This window comes from Myotis nattereri (assembly GCF_964212035.1).
Source record: "Myotis nattereri genome assembly, chromosome: 11".
NCBI lineage: Eukaryota > Metazoa > Chordata > Mammalia > Chiroptera > Vespertilionidae > Myotis > Myotis nattereri.
The window spans coordinates 3,999,747-4,017,785 of NC_138086.1; the positions used below are offsets into that span (position 1 = coordinate 3,999,747).

An 18,039-nucleotide genomic window follows, 5' to 3' on the forward strand; every position below is an offset into this window, starting at 1 on the left:
CAGGCAAAGGCTAGATTAGCACCTCCCTACAGATCCAGGAGCCAGGAAACCCAGAGGTCAGAATGGGACCATCCAGTTTGCAGCTCCATGGAAACATAAAGGACACACTCAGGAGGCAGACTTAGTGAGCACCAAAGCCCCATTGAAGCAAGTCTTGCCCCAGAGGGGTGTCTCTAGCACAGAAGTTCTCCCACTGCAGACACAGCTGATTCTCACAGCCAATTGGCCTGGAGGCCAATTCCTCCCAGTGATACCTACAACAATCAAGGCTTAACTACAACAAGACTGTGCACAAAGCCCACAAGGGGGTGCACCAAGAGTGTCCTCCTCAGGTAATTGGAGAGGCTGAACCGCTGGGCCCTAGAGGACACTTAGCACAGAAAGCCACTGTATCAACACAGGGAAGCAGCCAAAATGCGGAGACAAAGAAACAGGTCACAAATGACAGAAATGGAGGAAAGCAAACTACTGGATATAGAGTTCAAAACCACAAGTTTAAGGTCTTTCAATAATTTTCTAGAAACTGCTGATAAACTTAATGAGATCTACAAGAAATTTAATGAGACCCTCGATGTTGTGATAAAGAACCAACTAGTTACCAAAACCGGTTTGGCTCAGTGGATAGAGCGTCGGCTTGCAGACTGAAGGGTCCCAGGTTCGATTCCGGTCAAGGGCATGTACCTGGGCTGCGGGCACATCCCCAGTAGGAGATGTGCGGGAGGCAGCTGATCGATGTTTCTCTCTCATCGATGTTTCTAACTATCTTTCTCCCTTCCTCTCTGTACTCTGTAAAAAAATCAATAAAATATATTAAAAAAAAGAACCAACTAGAAATTAAGCATACACTGACTGAAATAAAGAATATTATACAGACTCCCAACAGCAGACTAGAGGATTGCAAGAATCAAGTCAACAACTTGAAATACGAAGAAGCAAAAAACACCCAACCATAAAAGCAAAATGAAAAAAGAATCCAAAAATACGAAGATAGTGTAAGGAGCCTCTGGGACAGCTTCCAGCACACCAACATCCGAATTATAGGGGTGCCAGAAGATGAGAGAGAGCAAGATATTGAAAACCTATTTGAAGAAATAATGACAGAAAACTTCCCCTACCTGGTGAAAGAAATAGACTTACAAGTCCAGGAAGCGCAGAGAACCCCAAACAAAAGGAATCCAAAGAGGACCACACCAAGACACATCATAATTAAAATGCCAAGAGCAAAAGACAAAGAGAGAATCTTAAAAGCAGCAAGAGAAAGAAACTCAGTTACCTACAAGGGAATACCCATACGACTGTCAGCTGATTTCTCAACAGAAACTTTGCAGGCCAGAAGGGAGTGGCAAGAAATATTCAAAGTGATGAATGCCAAGAACCTACAACCAAGATTACTTTATCCAGCAAAGCTATCATTCAGAACTGAAGGCCAGATAAAGAGCTTCACAGATAAGGAAAAGCTAAAGGAGTTCATCACCACCAAACCAGGATTATATGAAATGCTGGAAGGTATCCTTTAAGAAGAGGAAGAAGAAGAAAAAGGTAAAGATACAAATTATGAACAACAAATACACATCTATCAACAAGTGAATCTGAAAATCAAGTGAATAATCTGATGAACAGAATGAACTGGTGATTATAATAGAATCAGGGGCATAGAAAGCGAGTGGACTGGCTATTCTTGGGGGGCAAAGGTGTGTGGGGGTGTGTGGGAAGAGATTGGACAAAAATCGTGCACCTATGGATGAGGACAGTGGATCGGGAGTGAGGAAGGAGAGTGGGGTGGGAACTGGGTGGAGGGGAGTTATGGGGGGAAAAAAGAGGAACAAATGTAATAATCTGAACAATAAAGATTTAATTTAAAAAATAAAATCATTGACAAGAAACACCTTCGTGAATAATACACAGCAGTTTCACTGTGGTAGTTTTCCCTGTAATTCTGTGAAAGGGCAGTTTAGATTACAGACATGGACTGTGCTGACAATGATTTTTATGAGTGGTGGTGCTGATTTTAAAATGTTGAATTGCCATCGTTAAGCCTTCTGGTGAGTGGGTGATTCTTCATGTCACAGTGTCAGTTTTGCGGACTTCCTCAGAACACCCATTCTGCCCATAAAATTCAATTTCACCTGAAGATGCTTGTTTTTCATCTCTGGCAAAGTTGCTGTGTTCGATACACCCTACGGAATGTTTCCTTGGTGTGCGTCTGCCCCAGGCCTTCCTGGAGCTGGTGCCAAGAGGCCACCATGTTCCACACCATCCCTGCCCAGTTCAATGTGCGCTATACAATTTCTGACAGGTTGATGAATTTTTATCTTATTTTTTGTTAATTCTCACCTGAGAGTATTTTTTCCTTTGATTTTCAGAGTGGGAGGGAGGGAGGGAAGGAGGGGGAGAGAGAGGAAAGGAGAGAGAAACAGCGATGTTAGAGAGACACATCGATTGGTTGCCTCCCACACCTGCAATGCAGGTACATGTCTTGACGGAGAATCGAACACGAGACCCTTTGGTGCGCAGGCCGACGCTCTAACCACTGAGCAACTGGCTTGATGAGGTTTTAGACAGCAAATTTCTTAGTCCCAGAATCTGCTTTACAGTTATCAGCAGTCACAGCAGGGTGAACATGGCCTGCTAAAAGTTCCTTTTTTTTTTTTTAATATATATATATATATTTTTAAATATATTTTATTGATTTTTCACAGAGAGGAAGGGAGAGAGATAGAGAGTTAGAAACATCGATGAGAGAGAAACATCGATCAGCTGCCTCCTGCGCATCTCCTACTGGGGATGTGCCCGCAACCCTGGTACATGCCCTTGACCGGAATCGAACCCGGGACCCTTCAGTCCGCAGGCCGACGCTCTATCCACTGAGCCAAACCGGTTTCGGCCTGAAAGTTCCTTTTTAACTAACAGAATAAAGTACCAGTTGAGGTCTGCTTTACGTTTTTAATATAAACTGACATGCTTAGTTCATGTTTAACCAAAGAAGAAAAGAGCTAAATAAGTGCTCCAACACAGGCCGACTAATTTCAGTTCTGTATTTAGAACTAATTTGTCCTGGTCGATGTGACTCAGTTGGTTTGGCGGCAACTGGTGCACCGAGAGATGTGGGGTTCGACTCAAGTCAGGGCACATGGGGGGTGAGTAGGAGGCAGCTGATTGATGCTTCTATCTCATCAACGTTTCTCTCCCTCTCCCTTCCTCTCTAAGAAAATCAATAAAAACACGTTTTTTAAAAAAGAACTTACTACACTGTCATTCTTTAAACACTGAATGTTTATGTTATAATGGTCAATATCAAATATATTCTTGTGTATTTAAAGGAAGGACAATTCTTATTCAGGCATGCACTCAATGTTTTAATTATCTGTAAAAAGAATGTGTTAGCTTTTGAATAATGCTGTTTTACACTGTACAAAAGACAAAAATTAGAGTGATAAAACCTAACTGTAAAGGGCTCACTTTCTGCCCATACAAAACCTCTCGGGACACACGCATTAGGGGGGCGGTCACGCCTCCCGCGCCTGTTGGGGCCAGCGCACCCGAAGGCTGAGCCCGCACGGCACCTTCGACCTTCTCTGTGGTTGGACTGACAACGATAACACATTAATGTCACGAGAGTGCCACGGTAACGCTCTCGAAATATGTTCCCTATTTCTTGAAAATATATTTTTACTGATTTCAGAGAGGGAGGGAGGGAGAGAAACATCAACGATGAGAGAGAACCATTAACCGCGGACTCCTGCACGCCCCGCGCTGGGGAGGGAGCCCGCCACCCGGCAGGTGCCTGGACCGGAATCCAACCGCCACCTCCCGGCTCCGGTCCGCGCTCAGCCCCGGAGCGCGCGGCCGGAGGGGAAGGTTTAAAAAGCACCTTCACTGGCAGTTACTGAAACGCCTCCTCTGGGCAGGCGGCAGCGGCGGCAGGGGCGGGCGGGGACCCCGGAGAGCGCTCCCCGAACCCAGCCCGCGGGCCTCGGCGGGTCGGGGTGGCCCAGGACGGGGCACTCGCGGCGGGATTGGAGGGAGTGCGGGCGCCTCGCCGGCCTCCCGGCGACAGGATGACGTCAGAGCGCGGACGCGTCACCGCCGCGTCGTCCGCGGCTCCGTGGGGAGCAGAGCGGGGCTCAGCCCACAGCGCAGGTCCCGGCCGGAGCCGAGTGGCGGGGAGACGCCCACCGGCGGGGCCAGGGAGCCGGGCACCTCGGTCAGCGGCGGCGCTCGGACCGCGACTTGTCCCCGCTCTCAGCCGGGACCGGCCCTCCTAGGCCGCAGGTGTGAGGCGTCACCTGGGGTCCGGCCGTGCGGCCACCGACGACGCTCAGCTCTTCGGTGCCTTGACGCGGGGGCTCCGAGATCCGCGGCCGCCGGCCCTCGCCCCGCCCCCGTCGCGGGCACCGCCCCTCGCCCCGCCCCCGTCGCCGCGCGCACGCTCCGCCCAGGGGCCGCGCGTGCTGCCGGGAGGGGCTCGCGTTCCCTCTCTCCCAGGACCGGCCCACTCCGGCCGCGCGTGGGGGGCGCTCGTTTCCCCTCGCCCTCTTGGGCCCTCTCGTGAGGGAGCGGCCGCCACAGGAGCCCTGGTTCCTGGAGCGGGCTGCGCGCCAGCCATATCCCGGGGCCCGCCGGCCGCAGCGGAGGCGCCGGGCGTTGCCGGCTGACTGCCCGCCCTCGGCGCTCCCCCCGGCGTCCCGCGGATGGTGCGTCCCGCAGTGCGAGCGCGGCTCCCGCGCTTGGGTCGTTCGGCGCGGGCGGGGCGCGGAGGGCGGGGGAACGGGCGGACTTGCAGCACCGGGCCGGGCCGACCCGTAGGGCACTTCGCCCCGCGGGCCCCGGGCGGGAGCCGCCGCGACCATGGCGGATCTGGAGCCGCAAGTTCCCGAGGACTTGTTCAGGGAGGTCAAGTACTACGCGGTGGGCGACATCGACCCGCAGGTACCGCGCCGCCCCCGCCGCCGCGTCCCCGGCCCGCCCCGTGCCCGCCGCGGGCGCGCGCTCGGACGTAGAAAGTCGGGGCCCCACCGCCCGGTCCCCGCTGGCCTGGCCGCGCGGAGGCTGCACCGCCTGGCGCCGAGCAGGCCTGGGGCCGGCGCCCGGGGGGCGGGCGGGGGCCGGGGGTCGTCTGCGGGACCCCGGAGGGGACCGGGGGGCGTCTGCGGGACCCTGGGCATGCCCAGACCCAGGAGGAGGGCAGAGCACGTGGGTGGGTCAGCTCCCGAGTTCCTTTGCTCCGTGTCCCCCGAGCCCTAGCTCGGCCTGGCGCAGATTGCCAGCTGCCCTCCGCCTGGCGTTGCCAGGCGTCCCGTCCCGTGGCCATCGGCCCCCGACCCCCGCGGCCGCCCCTGGGAGCGCACGGCCCCCCTTTCCCGGCAGGATCGGGACAGGTGCCCGTCTCTGTGCTGCCGGCCCGCTCCGGTGTCCGGGCTCCCGCGCGAGGTGTCTGCTCGCCGGCCCGGTGGCAGCCACCCAGCTGTCATCTGCGCACCCGCGGAGCGCTCCGCTCACCAGCGAAGGCGAATTCCTGCGTTTTCCTAACTGGGTGGACTGTACCGTAAGTGTAGGAAATACCCGCTCGGCACCATCCACACCCGCCCTTTAAAACTTTCTAGTGTGGGCTCGTGCGAAAGGCTCTGTGGCTTTTCCTAAGCTTTTTCTCAGTGAGGCATCTGTTTGAAGGCCAGCCTGACCCTGCGGGGGAATCAGTCTTAGTTGAGTACCCTCTTCGGGTTAATCTGATTCTCTCTTCTTTATCTATGCAGTTGTGTGGCCCGGGGTCTCCTCCCCAGTGAGGGCTACGCCTGGAGCGAGGGCGGGGGAGCCGGGGAAGGTGCGGGCTGAGCTTAGCAAAGGCACAGACATGGTGGGCGCAGAAGGAGAGTTGGTGTAGAAGGCACCGGGGTCTTGGCGTTCCAGAGGCCTGTGCTTGGTGTCTTACTAACCAGGCTGACCCCCAGGTGGTACTTCCCTACACCTTTAGGGTGAAGAGACTTTAGCTTTGAATGTAAACATAAGCAGGCTCTGAACCCAGCGTGATGATGGGAGCCTGTGACGTTAGCATTTTCCAGTGCTGATAGCTCGCCTCTCTTTCACTGTTCTTCACCTTCTGCTTCTCACCCCATCTCATTTAGGACTTGAACCCCATGCTTCTTAAACCCTAGAGCAACTTATGTTGAACCATATTTGCTCAACGGTGTAAGTCAGATCTAAGTGCTTAAAAATGTTCACAAACCACTTGGATCTGCAACAGTTTACTTCCTAAGAAGTATAGAGCCAGAGCCTCCGATTGTCTGGGTCCCATAAATCCGGACTCAGAGAGTTGACACGTTGAACATCCAGTGCACGCCAGGCATGGCTGGGTCCGGGTGTAACAGATGCGGTGGGCGGGTGGCACACCTGAGGGTGTTATCGTAGGGTGCTGGGTGCTGGGGTGCCCAGGGGAAGGACCACTGAAAGGTTTCCGAGTGGCGTCCTTTCCCAGGGGTTCTTCACTCCGGGTGAAAGATCATGCCCTTCGGGGGGACCTGTGCTGAGGAGAGGAGCCATCCGTGTGTTTGGGAGACGCCAGACGATTGGCGGACCCGGAGCAGAAGGAGCAGAGGTGCCTGTCAGGCCACGGTGGGCATTGTGGAGACTGGACAGGCTGGCGCCTTGGGCATCCTCAGAGTCCACGTGAGCCTGCAGGCGTCGGCAGTGAAGCTGTTGGCAGACGCTGGGCAGCAGTGAGGGTGTGAAACCCAAAAGGCTGCCTATTGTTTCAAGAAATCAGGCATCAAAAGGAAGCAGAGAAGGGCCAGGGCACGGGTCTGCGTTTGCACATGTGCATGTATGCAGGACGTGGCCACTCGGTACTTTGTAGGCAGGAGGCAGAGGGTGATGTTTCCAGACGCTTGGAAAAGGCAGTAGGATCCGGAGCAGAGTGGAGGCATTTTCTGTGAGACGGGTTGAGCGCAAGTGAAGCTAAAGATGCTTGGAGGTCCAGGGGAGGGAGAAAGGTGAGCTGGTTTGTGGCTGATGACTGGTGCTTTCATTCATGAAACAAGTACTGGCATCTGTTCAGTCCTATTGATGGTAACGTATCCTAAAGAGGTTGTCCCTGTTGTGGGTAAACTCAGCTGTGTGGGCTCCATATCCCTGGTGGTGGGGCACGCTTGGAGCTGCACCTGCCTCCCCTGGGTCCTGAGGTCTCTGCTGCAGGTGTTGTGTGTCGTGTGTCCCCCCCCCACCCCCCCAGCTCTGGCTGTCGCCTCACTGATCTAAACTTCCTTCTTTTCCGGTCCCCACCCCGCCTGTGCTCCGCCCTCTGCTGGTCCTGTGGCTCCCAGCACTTCATTCCCTCCTCCTGGGCCTGCACCCCTTGCAGTCACTGTGTCCTGGGAGGCCTCTCACAGGTGTCTTCTTCCTCCCCTGGCGACGTTCCTTTAGGTCACGTGCCTGCCTCATCACCTGGTTATTGCAGCCACTCCTCCCAGGTCACCTGGCTCATCATGGGGCCGACCCAGTCCATTCTTTGACACTGACAGTCAGTCTTTCTAGAAAACCTGATCATGCCTTACCTGCTCCCAGCCCTCCTGCCTTCCCTGAGAATAAAACTGCGTAGCACACAAGAACGTGTGCGCAGTGCGTTTGTGCTCACCCAGCCCGTGGGAACACGGCTCTCCCCACAGCGCAGCATTGGCTTTGCCTCCTTAACCCTTTGAGTGCCAACCAGTATCCTAGGAACTATGCTAAAATTGCCAAGGCATTTTTGCTGATTTTACAGCAGTTTAGGAAAAAAATTATGAATCGCAAGTAAATGAAGTTACATATTCAAAAACTTAAGGAAACCTTTATTACATTGACATATTTAGCAATATCATCATCACTAATAAAAGCAGACTTAGAACTGGACGCCATTTCGAAGCTTTGATAGCGCTCCCGGCACTTTTGGCGGAAGACAGGAGTGCGATCGTACTCCCCAGCACTCAAGGGGTTAATTGCTTTAAATTCACAAGGATTCCGCTCATGTCCAGTGAGTCCTCACCTTCGTCAATAGGTTCTTAGAGCTGCAGCAAAAGGACATGTCACAAAATCAGGTTTACCATGGGCCCATTGACAGAAACCGGAGTTCGGTTCCTGTGACGTCCAGTCAGGGACCTGCTGTGTCCCTTCCCGGGCCTTTCCCATTGGCGGTGGCCACCCGTCGCCAAGCCAGACCAGATCTCCAGTGCACGGGCTGTGCTCTAAGTGTCTGTCAGTCCTCTCTCTTCAGCGCTGATACCCTGTGGCACCTGCTCACTTGTCAGTGAACCAAGAGTTGCTGCTTTCATTGTCCCCTAATGTTTCATTGACTAACAGAGTAAAAGGTGTGTGTGGAGAACAAGGTGTGTTTTTAATTAGAATGTTCATGTTCACACTAATTTGTACAAACCGAGAATGAAATGCAGAATTTTAATGTGTGTGGTTTTTTTTAAAGGTTATTCAGCTTCTAAAGGCTGGGAAGGCTAAGGAAGTGTCCTACAACGCACTGGCCTCGCACATCATCTCAGAGGACGGGGACAACCCGGAGGTCGGGGAGGCCCGGGAAGTCTTTGATTTACCTGTTGTGAAGGTCGGTGGCAAATGTTTTGTACTACCCTCTGGAATGAAATTGTATGTAGCTAACACCCCATGATTTGTAGTGTATGTGTACATTGGGCCCAGCGACACCCATGCTGGAGGAAGCAGTCAGATCGCCACCTGTAGATCCCTGTGACTGTGACCACAGACTGTCGTCAGGGGTCCTTTCCAGAGAGTCGGCTTCCTTCCGGGGCCTTCCTGCAGCCTGAGGATACCCCTTCACAGTTGTCCCCCTCCCCTGTCCACCGTCGCCCACCGAGTCCTGGTACCCTGCATTGCCCCCCGGCTTTGAGCATCCTTAGGACACGTCAAAGGAAGACCTAGCAACTGGGCGTCTGAGCAGACCTGAGGGGCTCTGGGTGCTGCTGCTGAGAATGGCCCGGCTCATGTGAAGGCGTTCTGAATGCAGGAGGGTCAAAGCAGGGTCACCGATGTAGGTTCCTGATCCAGCTTAACTGAATTCCCGGGAGTTTGACTAGAGTCAGACCGTGGGAAGATTCGCTGGCAAGGTGCTTTCTTTCGGCGAGGTGCACTTACCCAGTGAGTTAGCTCAGCATTCGGTAAAGTGATCAGATCTTCATGCAATAATTATCCCAAGTAGAGCCAGTCTCCATTTCATAAAACGTTTGATATTCCTGCACTCTGTCTGCAGAAGATAAACTTATGCTAAGTTGTTGGCGTCACCTAAAAAAAGGATGAAGGGTACTTCGCTTTCCAAAGTCCTTTTTTTTTTTTAAATATGTATTTTTTATTGATTTCAGAGAGTAAGGGAGAGGGAGAGAGAGATAGAAACATCAATGATGAGAGAATCATTGATCGGCTGCCTGCTACACGCCCCCTACTGGGAATCGAGCCCACAACCTGGACGTGTGCCCTGACCAGGAACCAAACTGACCTCCTGGTTCACAGGTTGACACTCACCCACTGAGCCAGGCCAGCTGGGCTCCGAAGTGCTTTTAAGGGAGTGACAGGAACAGTGCAGAGCAGTAGCGAGGTGCTGCTGCATGAGAGACTGCACTTCTGTGTTCGTGCCCTGGCTGGTGCACCTAGTAGAATCTCAGTAAATAGCTGGCGTGTGAGCTAACGCAGGAGTGTGTGTTTCAGCTGGTGAAGTCCTCCAGTCGTCGGCTGGCTAAACCGGGCATCACTAGATGTTTACATAGTGATTTCGTGAAGCAGAGCTATCAGTATAGTGATTTATGTACTTCTTAAAATTAAATATAAAAAATGTAAGGTAAGATAATTTAAAAATATGTAAAGTACCCCCAAAGGTAGTGATGAACTTACGGTTTTATAATTTGAGTTTTAGAATTCATAAAAAGTTACCTTGTCTGGTGTACTGACATGGTGCCTATTCGGCTTCATTGGGAAAACGCACTCGTTCAGACCTCATTTGATTCGGGATCGGGAAGGACTCAGGAGGGGCCGGTGCAGGCTGCTTGGGGCGGGCAGGGCCTCAGTTGGCAGGACCGCTTCCAGCTGGCCTCGAGGCTTAGGAAGTAACGCGTGGAATTAAACTTTTATACATAACTTTAGGCTTTCTCCTCGGGCATTCACAGCGAGCCTTTGGCCCTGGTGTGCCTGCTATTTGAATACCATCGCTGCAGTCTGGGTGCTTCGTGGTCAGTTATAACCGAGCCTTTAGTGCAGCGGTTCTCAACCTGTGGGTCGCGACCCCTTTCACACGACCCTTTCACAGGGGTCGCCTAAGACCATCCTGCATATTAGATATTTACATGATGATTCATAACAGTAGCAACATTACAGTTATGAACTAGCAACGAAAATAATTTTATGGTTGGGTCACAACATGAGGAACTGTATTTAAAGGGCCAGAAGGTTGAGAACCACTGCGTTAGTGTCTGAGCAACACTGGTAGAGTGTGTCACTTTGTAAGTTGGAAACAGCCTTTGATTGAGTCCTGTTTTCTTTTGCAGCCGTCCTGGGTGGTTCTGTCTGTGCAGTGTGGAGCGCTCCTGCCGTATCCTTTTTGGGGGAAAGGAGGGAGGAGAGAGCATTGATGCCTGATGTGGGAATTGCTGGGTGAGATGTGGGTTCCATGGTGAATTGTGTTGTGTCCACCTTGTGTCCTGGCCGAGTGGACACAGCTGCAGGCTCCGGTTGTGCTGTTAACACTTTAGGGCCGGCAAGTAGATGTTGTCATGCAGCCCCCTCCGTTCTGCTCGGGGCTAGGCTGTTCCTGCGGACGCCTTTATTCCTTACTGCATCAATGCCGACAGCGGGCATCTTATTGCATTAAGTATTTATAGGGACCTCAGATACACAGGAAGTATCCCTTTATGCTCAGTTCTTGGATGATATGCAGAACTTGAGCAAGTCTGGCCCAGAAATCCGATTTCTCATCCATTGTAAAGAGTTAAAGGAAATGGGTTTTGATTTTATTGGGGATGGAGGGGGCGTGTTTTCTTCATGAACATGGAGAAAGCAGACTGGGAGTGGGGGGTACTTCTGCAGATGAGAGGTTAGTCCTGTGTGGGTCGGGCGCCCTCCTCACAGGCGCCCTCAGAAGGCCATCATCCAGCCACCACTTGCCATCCCGGAGAAGCTCCAGGGTCAGAGTGGGTACTCGGGTCTCCAGGACCACACCCTCCAGCTTTCCCTTGTTCCTGCTTTGCTGAGTGTTTGCCAGCCGAGGGCCCAAGTGAAGGCAGGAGCATGGCAGTAGGGCTGGTGGCATGAGGTTGGGGTGTGCAGGGCCCTGCACGCTGCAGGCTCGGGTTTAGCGGGTCTCAGTCTGCCTGGGTAGGAGACCTCAAAGTGCAGTAGCGTTTCCAGTCTGGTGATTCTCTTTGTTCGCCCATCTCGGTAGGTGGACTTTCTCCTATAGGGACAGGATTGCAACTACTCCACAGTCTTCAGAAGAGGCCGTGTGAGCTCAGGCCAGGCTGGCCTGTGAGCACCTGAGCCCAGAGCCTGCGCAGGGACGGCCGTGCCCGGTTGGCTCACAGACGCTCTTCAGGCGGGATTCTGAATGAATTTTAAAGTCAGAGCTTTAGGAAGAGCGTTGCTGGCTCTAGTGTTAGCAAGGGGGAGTTGACGCTCAGGGAGACTGGCTTGTTCTCACAGTTAGTGGAGGCATTAGCACCAGAGCTCAGGCCCTTTTACGAGGGATTCCTTGCCGCACAGCGAAAGGGATGCACTCGAGACTGTGGACTTGCTCTGAGATGCCCACTCTGCCCTGTGTATCTGGACATGTGCGCGCCTGTGCTGGCTCTCGGGCCAGGTGCTTGGTGAGTGCCACGCTCACTGGCTTTGGGAGCACTCCCATGGAAACCTCTCCTGTATGCTGTCACCGTCTCCCAGTCCCCTGTGCTCGGGCCACCTTGGTCTGTGTCTTCCTGTAGTGGATGAGTGTGAGTGTGAGTGTGAGTGAGTGTGCGTGAACTGCAGGTGACACTGATCTCATTGCATTGGAATCTTAATAACCGTCCATCAGAGTCAATGGATTTTCTCCAGAGTCCTGCCAGACCTTTTTTGGAGTCATAGCCTGCCTGTCTCAGGTGAGCATGCCCGCGGTCACTCTCGTGTTATCCATGTTTGTGCACAAGCATTGCTGAGCTGCGTGCTCCATGGGACACAGTTGTGTAACACTCATGCTTTATTTCCAGATGTGGGTGATGAGAAAAGGGAATAGTTAATGTTTTTTATTGTAATCTGTCCTCTCAACCCCCAGCTGAAAACACCCTCTAGCTATAAAAAAACCCAAGTTGCTATTACTTGAACTTATTTTAAAACTACATAGAGAAATGTATCTAGAATCACTGGTCAGTGGACAGCGCCTCGGACGCTGCTGTTCTGTGTGCTCTGGTCACCTCCGTGATCGGGCCTTAGTGGTTTCGGGAAAGTGTTTCGCCCATCTTAGAGCAAGCCTTTGGGAAAGGGCACGCCAAGGATGTTAGTGAGATGGAAAGGAATTTAGATTGTAGTCTTGCTTTTTTAAACATGCCTTTTTAATAGAGGATTATGGAACCAGTAATATTTAGTTGGAAATTGTGAGGTTATTGGCCAGACTCAGTTCTTCATATCAATGGTATCAGCCATCTAAGCAGTAAGTAAGCTTACTTATGGTTACTGTGTTTGTTTGCGTCTCTTGTAAATTCTGGAAGCGCTGGCAGATTATAAAATCCCTCCGTTTTGTTTTTGTTACATCCACTCAATACACATCCTTGAAAATTGGGCTTTTTTCCTCAAGAATAGGAGTTTTGTCGGTATTTGCGTCTTAGTGTTTCTCACGTTGGTGCCATAAATGCATATTTACATGGTGATCTTTAAAGTTGGCTAAAATGAAAGCCCTTTAATGATGGTTACTGTGGTCACATATTACTTTTTATTGTTTTCCTTATACTTCTCTGTATGTTCCAAATTTAGAATAAACATCATAAAGCTTTTAAAGTGAAAATAATTTTTACTATCACTTATCATGCATAAACAGTGTTCTCTGGCTAAAATGTGCATTTTACATGTAGTTGTATTTGTCTTGCCTGAATTTCTGGGTTTAGAGCTTCAAAGCCCAGTCCCGAGGCTCGAATTGAATGAGAGAGTGGGAGGAAGAGGCTGGTCAGAGAGACTGGGATGTCAGGGGCCAGGGCTGCAGTGATGTGGGGCTTACCAGGGCTGACTTGGGGAAATAAAGAAGCACAGGTCATTAGAATTATACAATTATTACATAGTCATTATTAGTTGAGCGCTAGAGAACACTTTCAGTCTTGAGAGGAAAAACTAACAGCTGCATTTAACAAAGGTCATGTATGGCCAAAACCGGTTTGGCTCAGTGGATAGAGCGTCGGCCTGCGGACTGAGGGGTCCCGGGTTCGATTCCGGTCAAGGGCATGTACCTGGGTTGCGGGCACATCCCCAGTGGGGAGTGTGCAGGAGGCAGCTGATCGATGTTTCTCTCCCATCGATGTTTCTAACTCTCTATCTCTCTCCTTTCCTCTCTGTAAAAAATCAATAAAAATATTAAAAAAAACAAAAAAAAACAAAGGTCATGTATGTAGTGGATTATTACATAACTAGAGGCTTGGTGCACGGATTTGTGTACAGTGGGGTTCCTCAGCCTGGTCTGCACCCTCTCGCAGTCCAGGACCCCTCGGGGGATGTAGGACTGCCAGTTCAGGCCCGAAGGCCAGGCCCAAAGCTGGCAGTCTGACATCCCCCGAGGGATGTAGTAGTGTGTGAAGCGACAGGTGGCTGGGGAGGAGCCTGAGCCCAAGCCTGGGTGGGGCGCCACACTGCTCCCCCTCATCCCAGCCCCGCTGAGCCTGCTGCCACCGAGGCAGGAGAGGCTTGCTCTGCTGCAGCTGCGCTCACCATCGGTCAGCTGAGTGGCGCTCCCACAGGAGCACACTGACCACCAGGGGGCAGCTCCTCTGTTGAGCATCTGCCCCCTGGTGATCAGTGCGCGTCATAGCCACCGGTCAAACAGTCAAATGGTTGAACGCTTGCTTAGGGTTTTATATATATAGATACACGTGACATGGAGGGTGACTGTGTGTGTGACATCTGCGCGTGAGTCCCGGGTCAGGTGGCACAGGTGCTGACCTCTGAGCTCAGAAGGAGGCAGCAGTGTGGACTCCAGGTTAGGACCCTTGGTGGAGGATGTCAGATAGAGTGGGCCTGAAAGAATGGGCAGAATTGGAGTGAAAATGGGGCAGGGAGAGGGCTTTCCAAATAGAGCAGGTGGGAGGGGCAGCCTGTGCCCGGTGTGGAGGAGGGGTGGGGTGGCAGACAGCGGACTGAGACAGGGATCTGAGTGTGAACCTGATGAAGGAGCCAGCGGAGGAGGGCTGCTTTATGTTTCATTTTGGATTATAAATGTTTCCTAGAACATTTGGCAAACACAGGACAAGCAAACAAAATTAAACCCCTGAAATCTTGTAGGTGACACTAGTCTGGGAGCTGTTAGCTGACTGAGGGCAGGGGAAGGATGGGAGTTTATGGGAGGGACCGGTCCAGTCTTAGACCAGACAGAGGTTTGGATTTGGGTCAGCCCTGCGGGGTGGAGATACCGCGCTGAGGCCACTGACTGGAGCCAGGTGGGGCCTCGGGTACGGGGAGAAGCTGCGCTCACCGCGTGGGAGGTGCTTCCTCCCGAAGCCAGGGTCAGAGGCCCCCATTCCAGTGCTCTGGTTGGTGGTCGCATCGTTGCAGGGTGTGAAACGAGCTGGTTTCTGAGGGCAGGTGGGGAAGCGGTGTGAAAGCGTGGCGTTTGGGGTGATCAGCTGTCTACCTGGAGGAAGGGGACTAGAGGGCAGATGACGGCAGTGGAGCTGGGCTAGCACAGAGGATACCGGAGGAGGATCATAGGATTTTGGGAGCCAAAGTGAGTCAGACTTACCCGTGTCGCTTTTTTTTTTATTTTATTTTTTTTATTTCTGGGAAACAGCAGTGCCCAGGTAAAGGTGAGGAGCATTCATTGGTAGCAGACGTTGTTCTGTGGCCCTGGACAGTGACACAGGGCCGCTGATGGGCTCGGGGCCATAGTGCAGGCTGGGGTCTAAGTAGATCTCTGTTCTGGGCTGAGAAGACATAGGTGTGGTAATGGGTGGGGTTCGGGGGGTGGTATGGGAAGCTGCCCTCAGTCTCCTAGGTACACGCGGTCACGGGTCCTGGGTGGTCTGGGAAGTGGCCCAGCTGGTGGGAGTATCGAGGTCCGAGGTGCATTCTGGGGCGTGGCTGGGTCTGTGGTGGACAAGGTGAATTTAGCAAGCCCTTGGACAGGATTTTAAGTCCTTCGAGCAAATGCAGTCGGACTAATAGCAATCGGAGTCCAGGCTCAGTGTTATGACCTCTGTGGGTTACTTACTGTGTTCTCAGTTTGTCACTTACGGTGAGTGACTCTAAATTCCCAGTGTGCACCGGGCCAATGATAAGAGACCTGCGCCCAAGTGCAGGGAGATGGCGCACACGAGGGGAGGGGCAGAGGCTTGCCTGCTAGTCGTTGGCGTGAAGAAGTCCTGATGAAAAGCATGCTGGGCACTGGTGTCCGAGGTGGCGGGAAATCCAGTTTTGAGCTGCATTAACAAGCTCATGCAGCTGGCTGACCACTTCCTTTGTGACAGGAGTAGGGCCCAGGAGCCACGCAAATGAGAGACTGTCGCTCAATGAGTCTGAGGATGCAGACCTGTGAACTCGCACCACGTGTAACGTGTGCAAATGTCAGGTGTGGAATGGTTTACCGGGGGGTGGGGGTGGGGGGGAGCCACTGCCATGCTTGGTCTGCATGAGGAGAGACCCTGGTGTCTGCCCCTCTTGGGACCCAGGGGGACTCCACCTCCACGAGGGGACCGTGCTTCGGAGAGACCTGTCTTCCCATCGGGCTTGTACAGCTGAGCTCTGTTGGAGTCCTCCCGTGCTCCCCAGGGACAGGGAAGGGTACTAAGCAGTGGAAGTTGGGGAGCAGGCACCCTGCCTCTGACCCCACGCTGGTGCAGGCCAAGGCCTGCTGTTGGGTGCTGGGTAGGTTTCAGGGAAGAGGCCGAGACAGGTGGGGACACGGTTTAAATCTGGAGGACAGAAAATAAAAGCCCTTTTCATTCTGTATGTCAGACTGCCTACCCGTGTGCCTCCCTGTACTCAGTCCTGTGAAAGATATCAAGGACATGTAAGACTCGGGCCTCTAATGAATGGGATTCTAGTTTGTAATCAAGGCTGGGCAAGGAGCTTTCATGTGGGCTAGAGCCAGGGAGCATTTGAGGTGTGAGCTCAGGGAGAAGCTGGGAAGGGCAGCACTCACTTAGGGCTTGCAGGTGAGTCAGCATCCTCTCTGCTTCAAGCTGAGGGGACGAGGCGGGGGCGGAGGGGGGAGGACAAGCAGGTGGGTACCTGTGAGCAGCTTGCTGTGGGGCCAGGGCAGCGGCAGCCGAGCACCTCCTTGAGGGGTAGCAGCGAGGGGTGTGTGTGTGAGGCATGGGGACAGCAGGTGTGGCAAAGAGTGTTGCTTAGTTCCGTAGGCAGGGTGGGCACACGTGTGGGCATCCTAACAAGAGGAAGAGGCCCTGGCAGCCAGACAGGTCAGGAAGGGCTGGAGACACATGTTCACTTTCTTTGAAGTTTAGCCTGAAGGCACTGAGCAGACATTCGGCTTCATTATGGAGATAGTAGATTTGAGTTTAGAAAGTTGCTTTAAAAAAAAAGTACTTTTCCCCAGTTATAAAATTTGGAAAATTCAGAAAAGTATAAAAAATGAGAATAAAAATGTCCCCATAATCCTGTTCCCGCTAGTGTGAACATTTTGGTGGGGAAAGAAAGAGCCTTCGTCGTTAATAGTGTGCGGGCACAGCTGCAGTGGATGCGCTGTGGGGTTAGGTCCTTGCACTCTGACTCGGGCTGGCGAGTGTTGCTCATGGCGGCTGTCCCACTTGACAGGGTGGTTTCTGAGGCCCCGTGTCTGACCAGGTCTCCCTCCTCCCGGGCTCTTTCCCCAGCATGCCACCACATCCCGCGAGGCCACGTGAGGCCAGGCGCAGGACTCGGGCCAAGCAGGGCTGGGGTTAGAATTACTGCATTCAGTAAAACAAGTAATACCTCACCAAGGCCACATGTGGCCAAGTCTTTGTAGTAAAGGCACATCTACGTTATGTTTTTAATTTCACTTTAATAAAGATTATGTAATGATTCATCAGAGTAACCTCTATTGTCATATAATTAAATCTTACCCTCCAAGACGCTGCAGGATACAAATGTTTTTGTGAAAACCTCTAATGAAAATAATCTTTTGATCCAATTTTCTGAAATGTCACATTGGCTTACAAAATTGAACAGATGCAAAATAATGGTTCTATAAAATTGATGTGTTCTTGTTAGTATTCACAGAGCAGTGTGGAATGTAAAATAATTTCTAGACTTATTTGTAAAATGGATAGAGTAGATGTAGAATATTAGATTTTTGGCAAGCTGAATAATAGCAATTAAAAGGAAAAAATGCAGTTTACCAATACTTTTTAAAAATTAACATGAGACAGTTCAGAATTCTTAATCATAATCCTCAGTTTATAATAAACTAGAGGCCCAGTGCATGATATTCGTGCACAGGTGCAAAGGGTCCCTCAGCCCAGCCTGCACCCTCTCCAATCCAGGACCTCTTGGGGGATGTCCGACTGCCTCTCGCAATCTGGGACTGCTTGCTCCTAACCACTCGCCTGCCTGCCTGATTGTCCCTAACCTCTCTGCCTGCCTGCCTGATTTCCACTAACTGCTCCTCTACCGGCGTGATCGCCCCTAACTGCTCCCCTGCTGGCCTGATCACCCCTAACTGCCTCTGCCTCACCCCACACCCGGGACCCCGGATTCCCTCCTCCGGCTGATCGCAGGCACCCGGGACCAGGGCTTCCCTCCCTCTGGCCAGCCGTAGGCACCCAGGACCTGGGCTGGCTTCTCCCGGGCTGGCCGCAGTCACAGGGGAGTGTGGGCGGGAACCTTCGCCCAGGC

At 52.4% G+C, this 18,039-nt stretch overlaps 1 protein-coding gene across 1 annotated transcript in view; it reads left to right on the forward strand.

The window, feature by feature from the left end:
• The first annotated feature begins 4,820 nt into the window (after positions 1-4,820).
• Positions 4,821-18,039, forward strand: part of PAXIP1 (PAX interacting protein 1) — a 39,531-nt gene continuing 26,312 nt past the window's right edge. The window contains exons 1-4 of the mRNA XM_081101882.1: positions 4,821-4,929; positions 8,447-8,581; positions 10,527-10,570; positions 12,047-12,110. Of these exons, the coding sequence (XP_080958008.1) occupies positions 4,849-4,929; positions 8,447-8,581; positions 10,527-10,570; positions 12,047-12,110 (324 nt within the window). The 5' untranslated portion in view covers positions 4,821-4,848. The remainder of the gene's footprint in view (positions 4,930-8,446; positions 8,582-10,526; positions 10,571-12,046; positions 12,111-18,039) is intronic.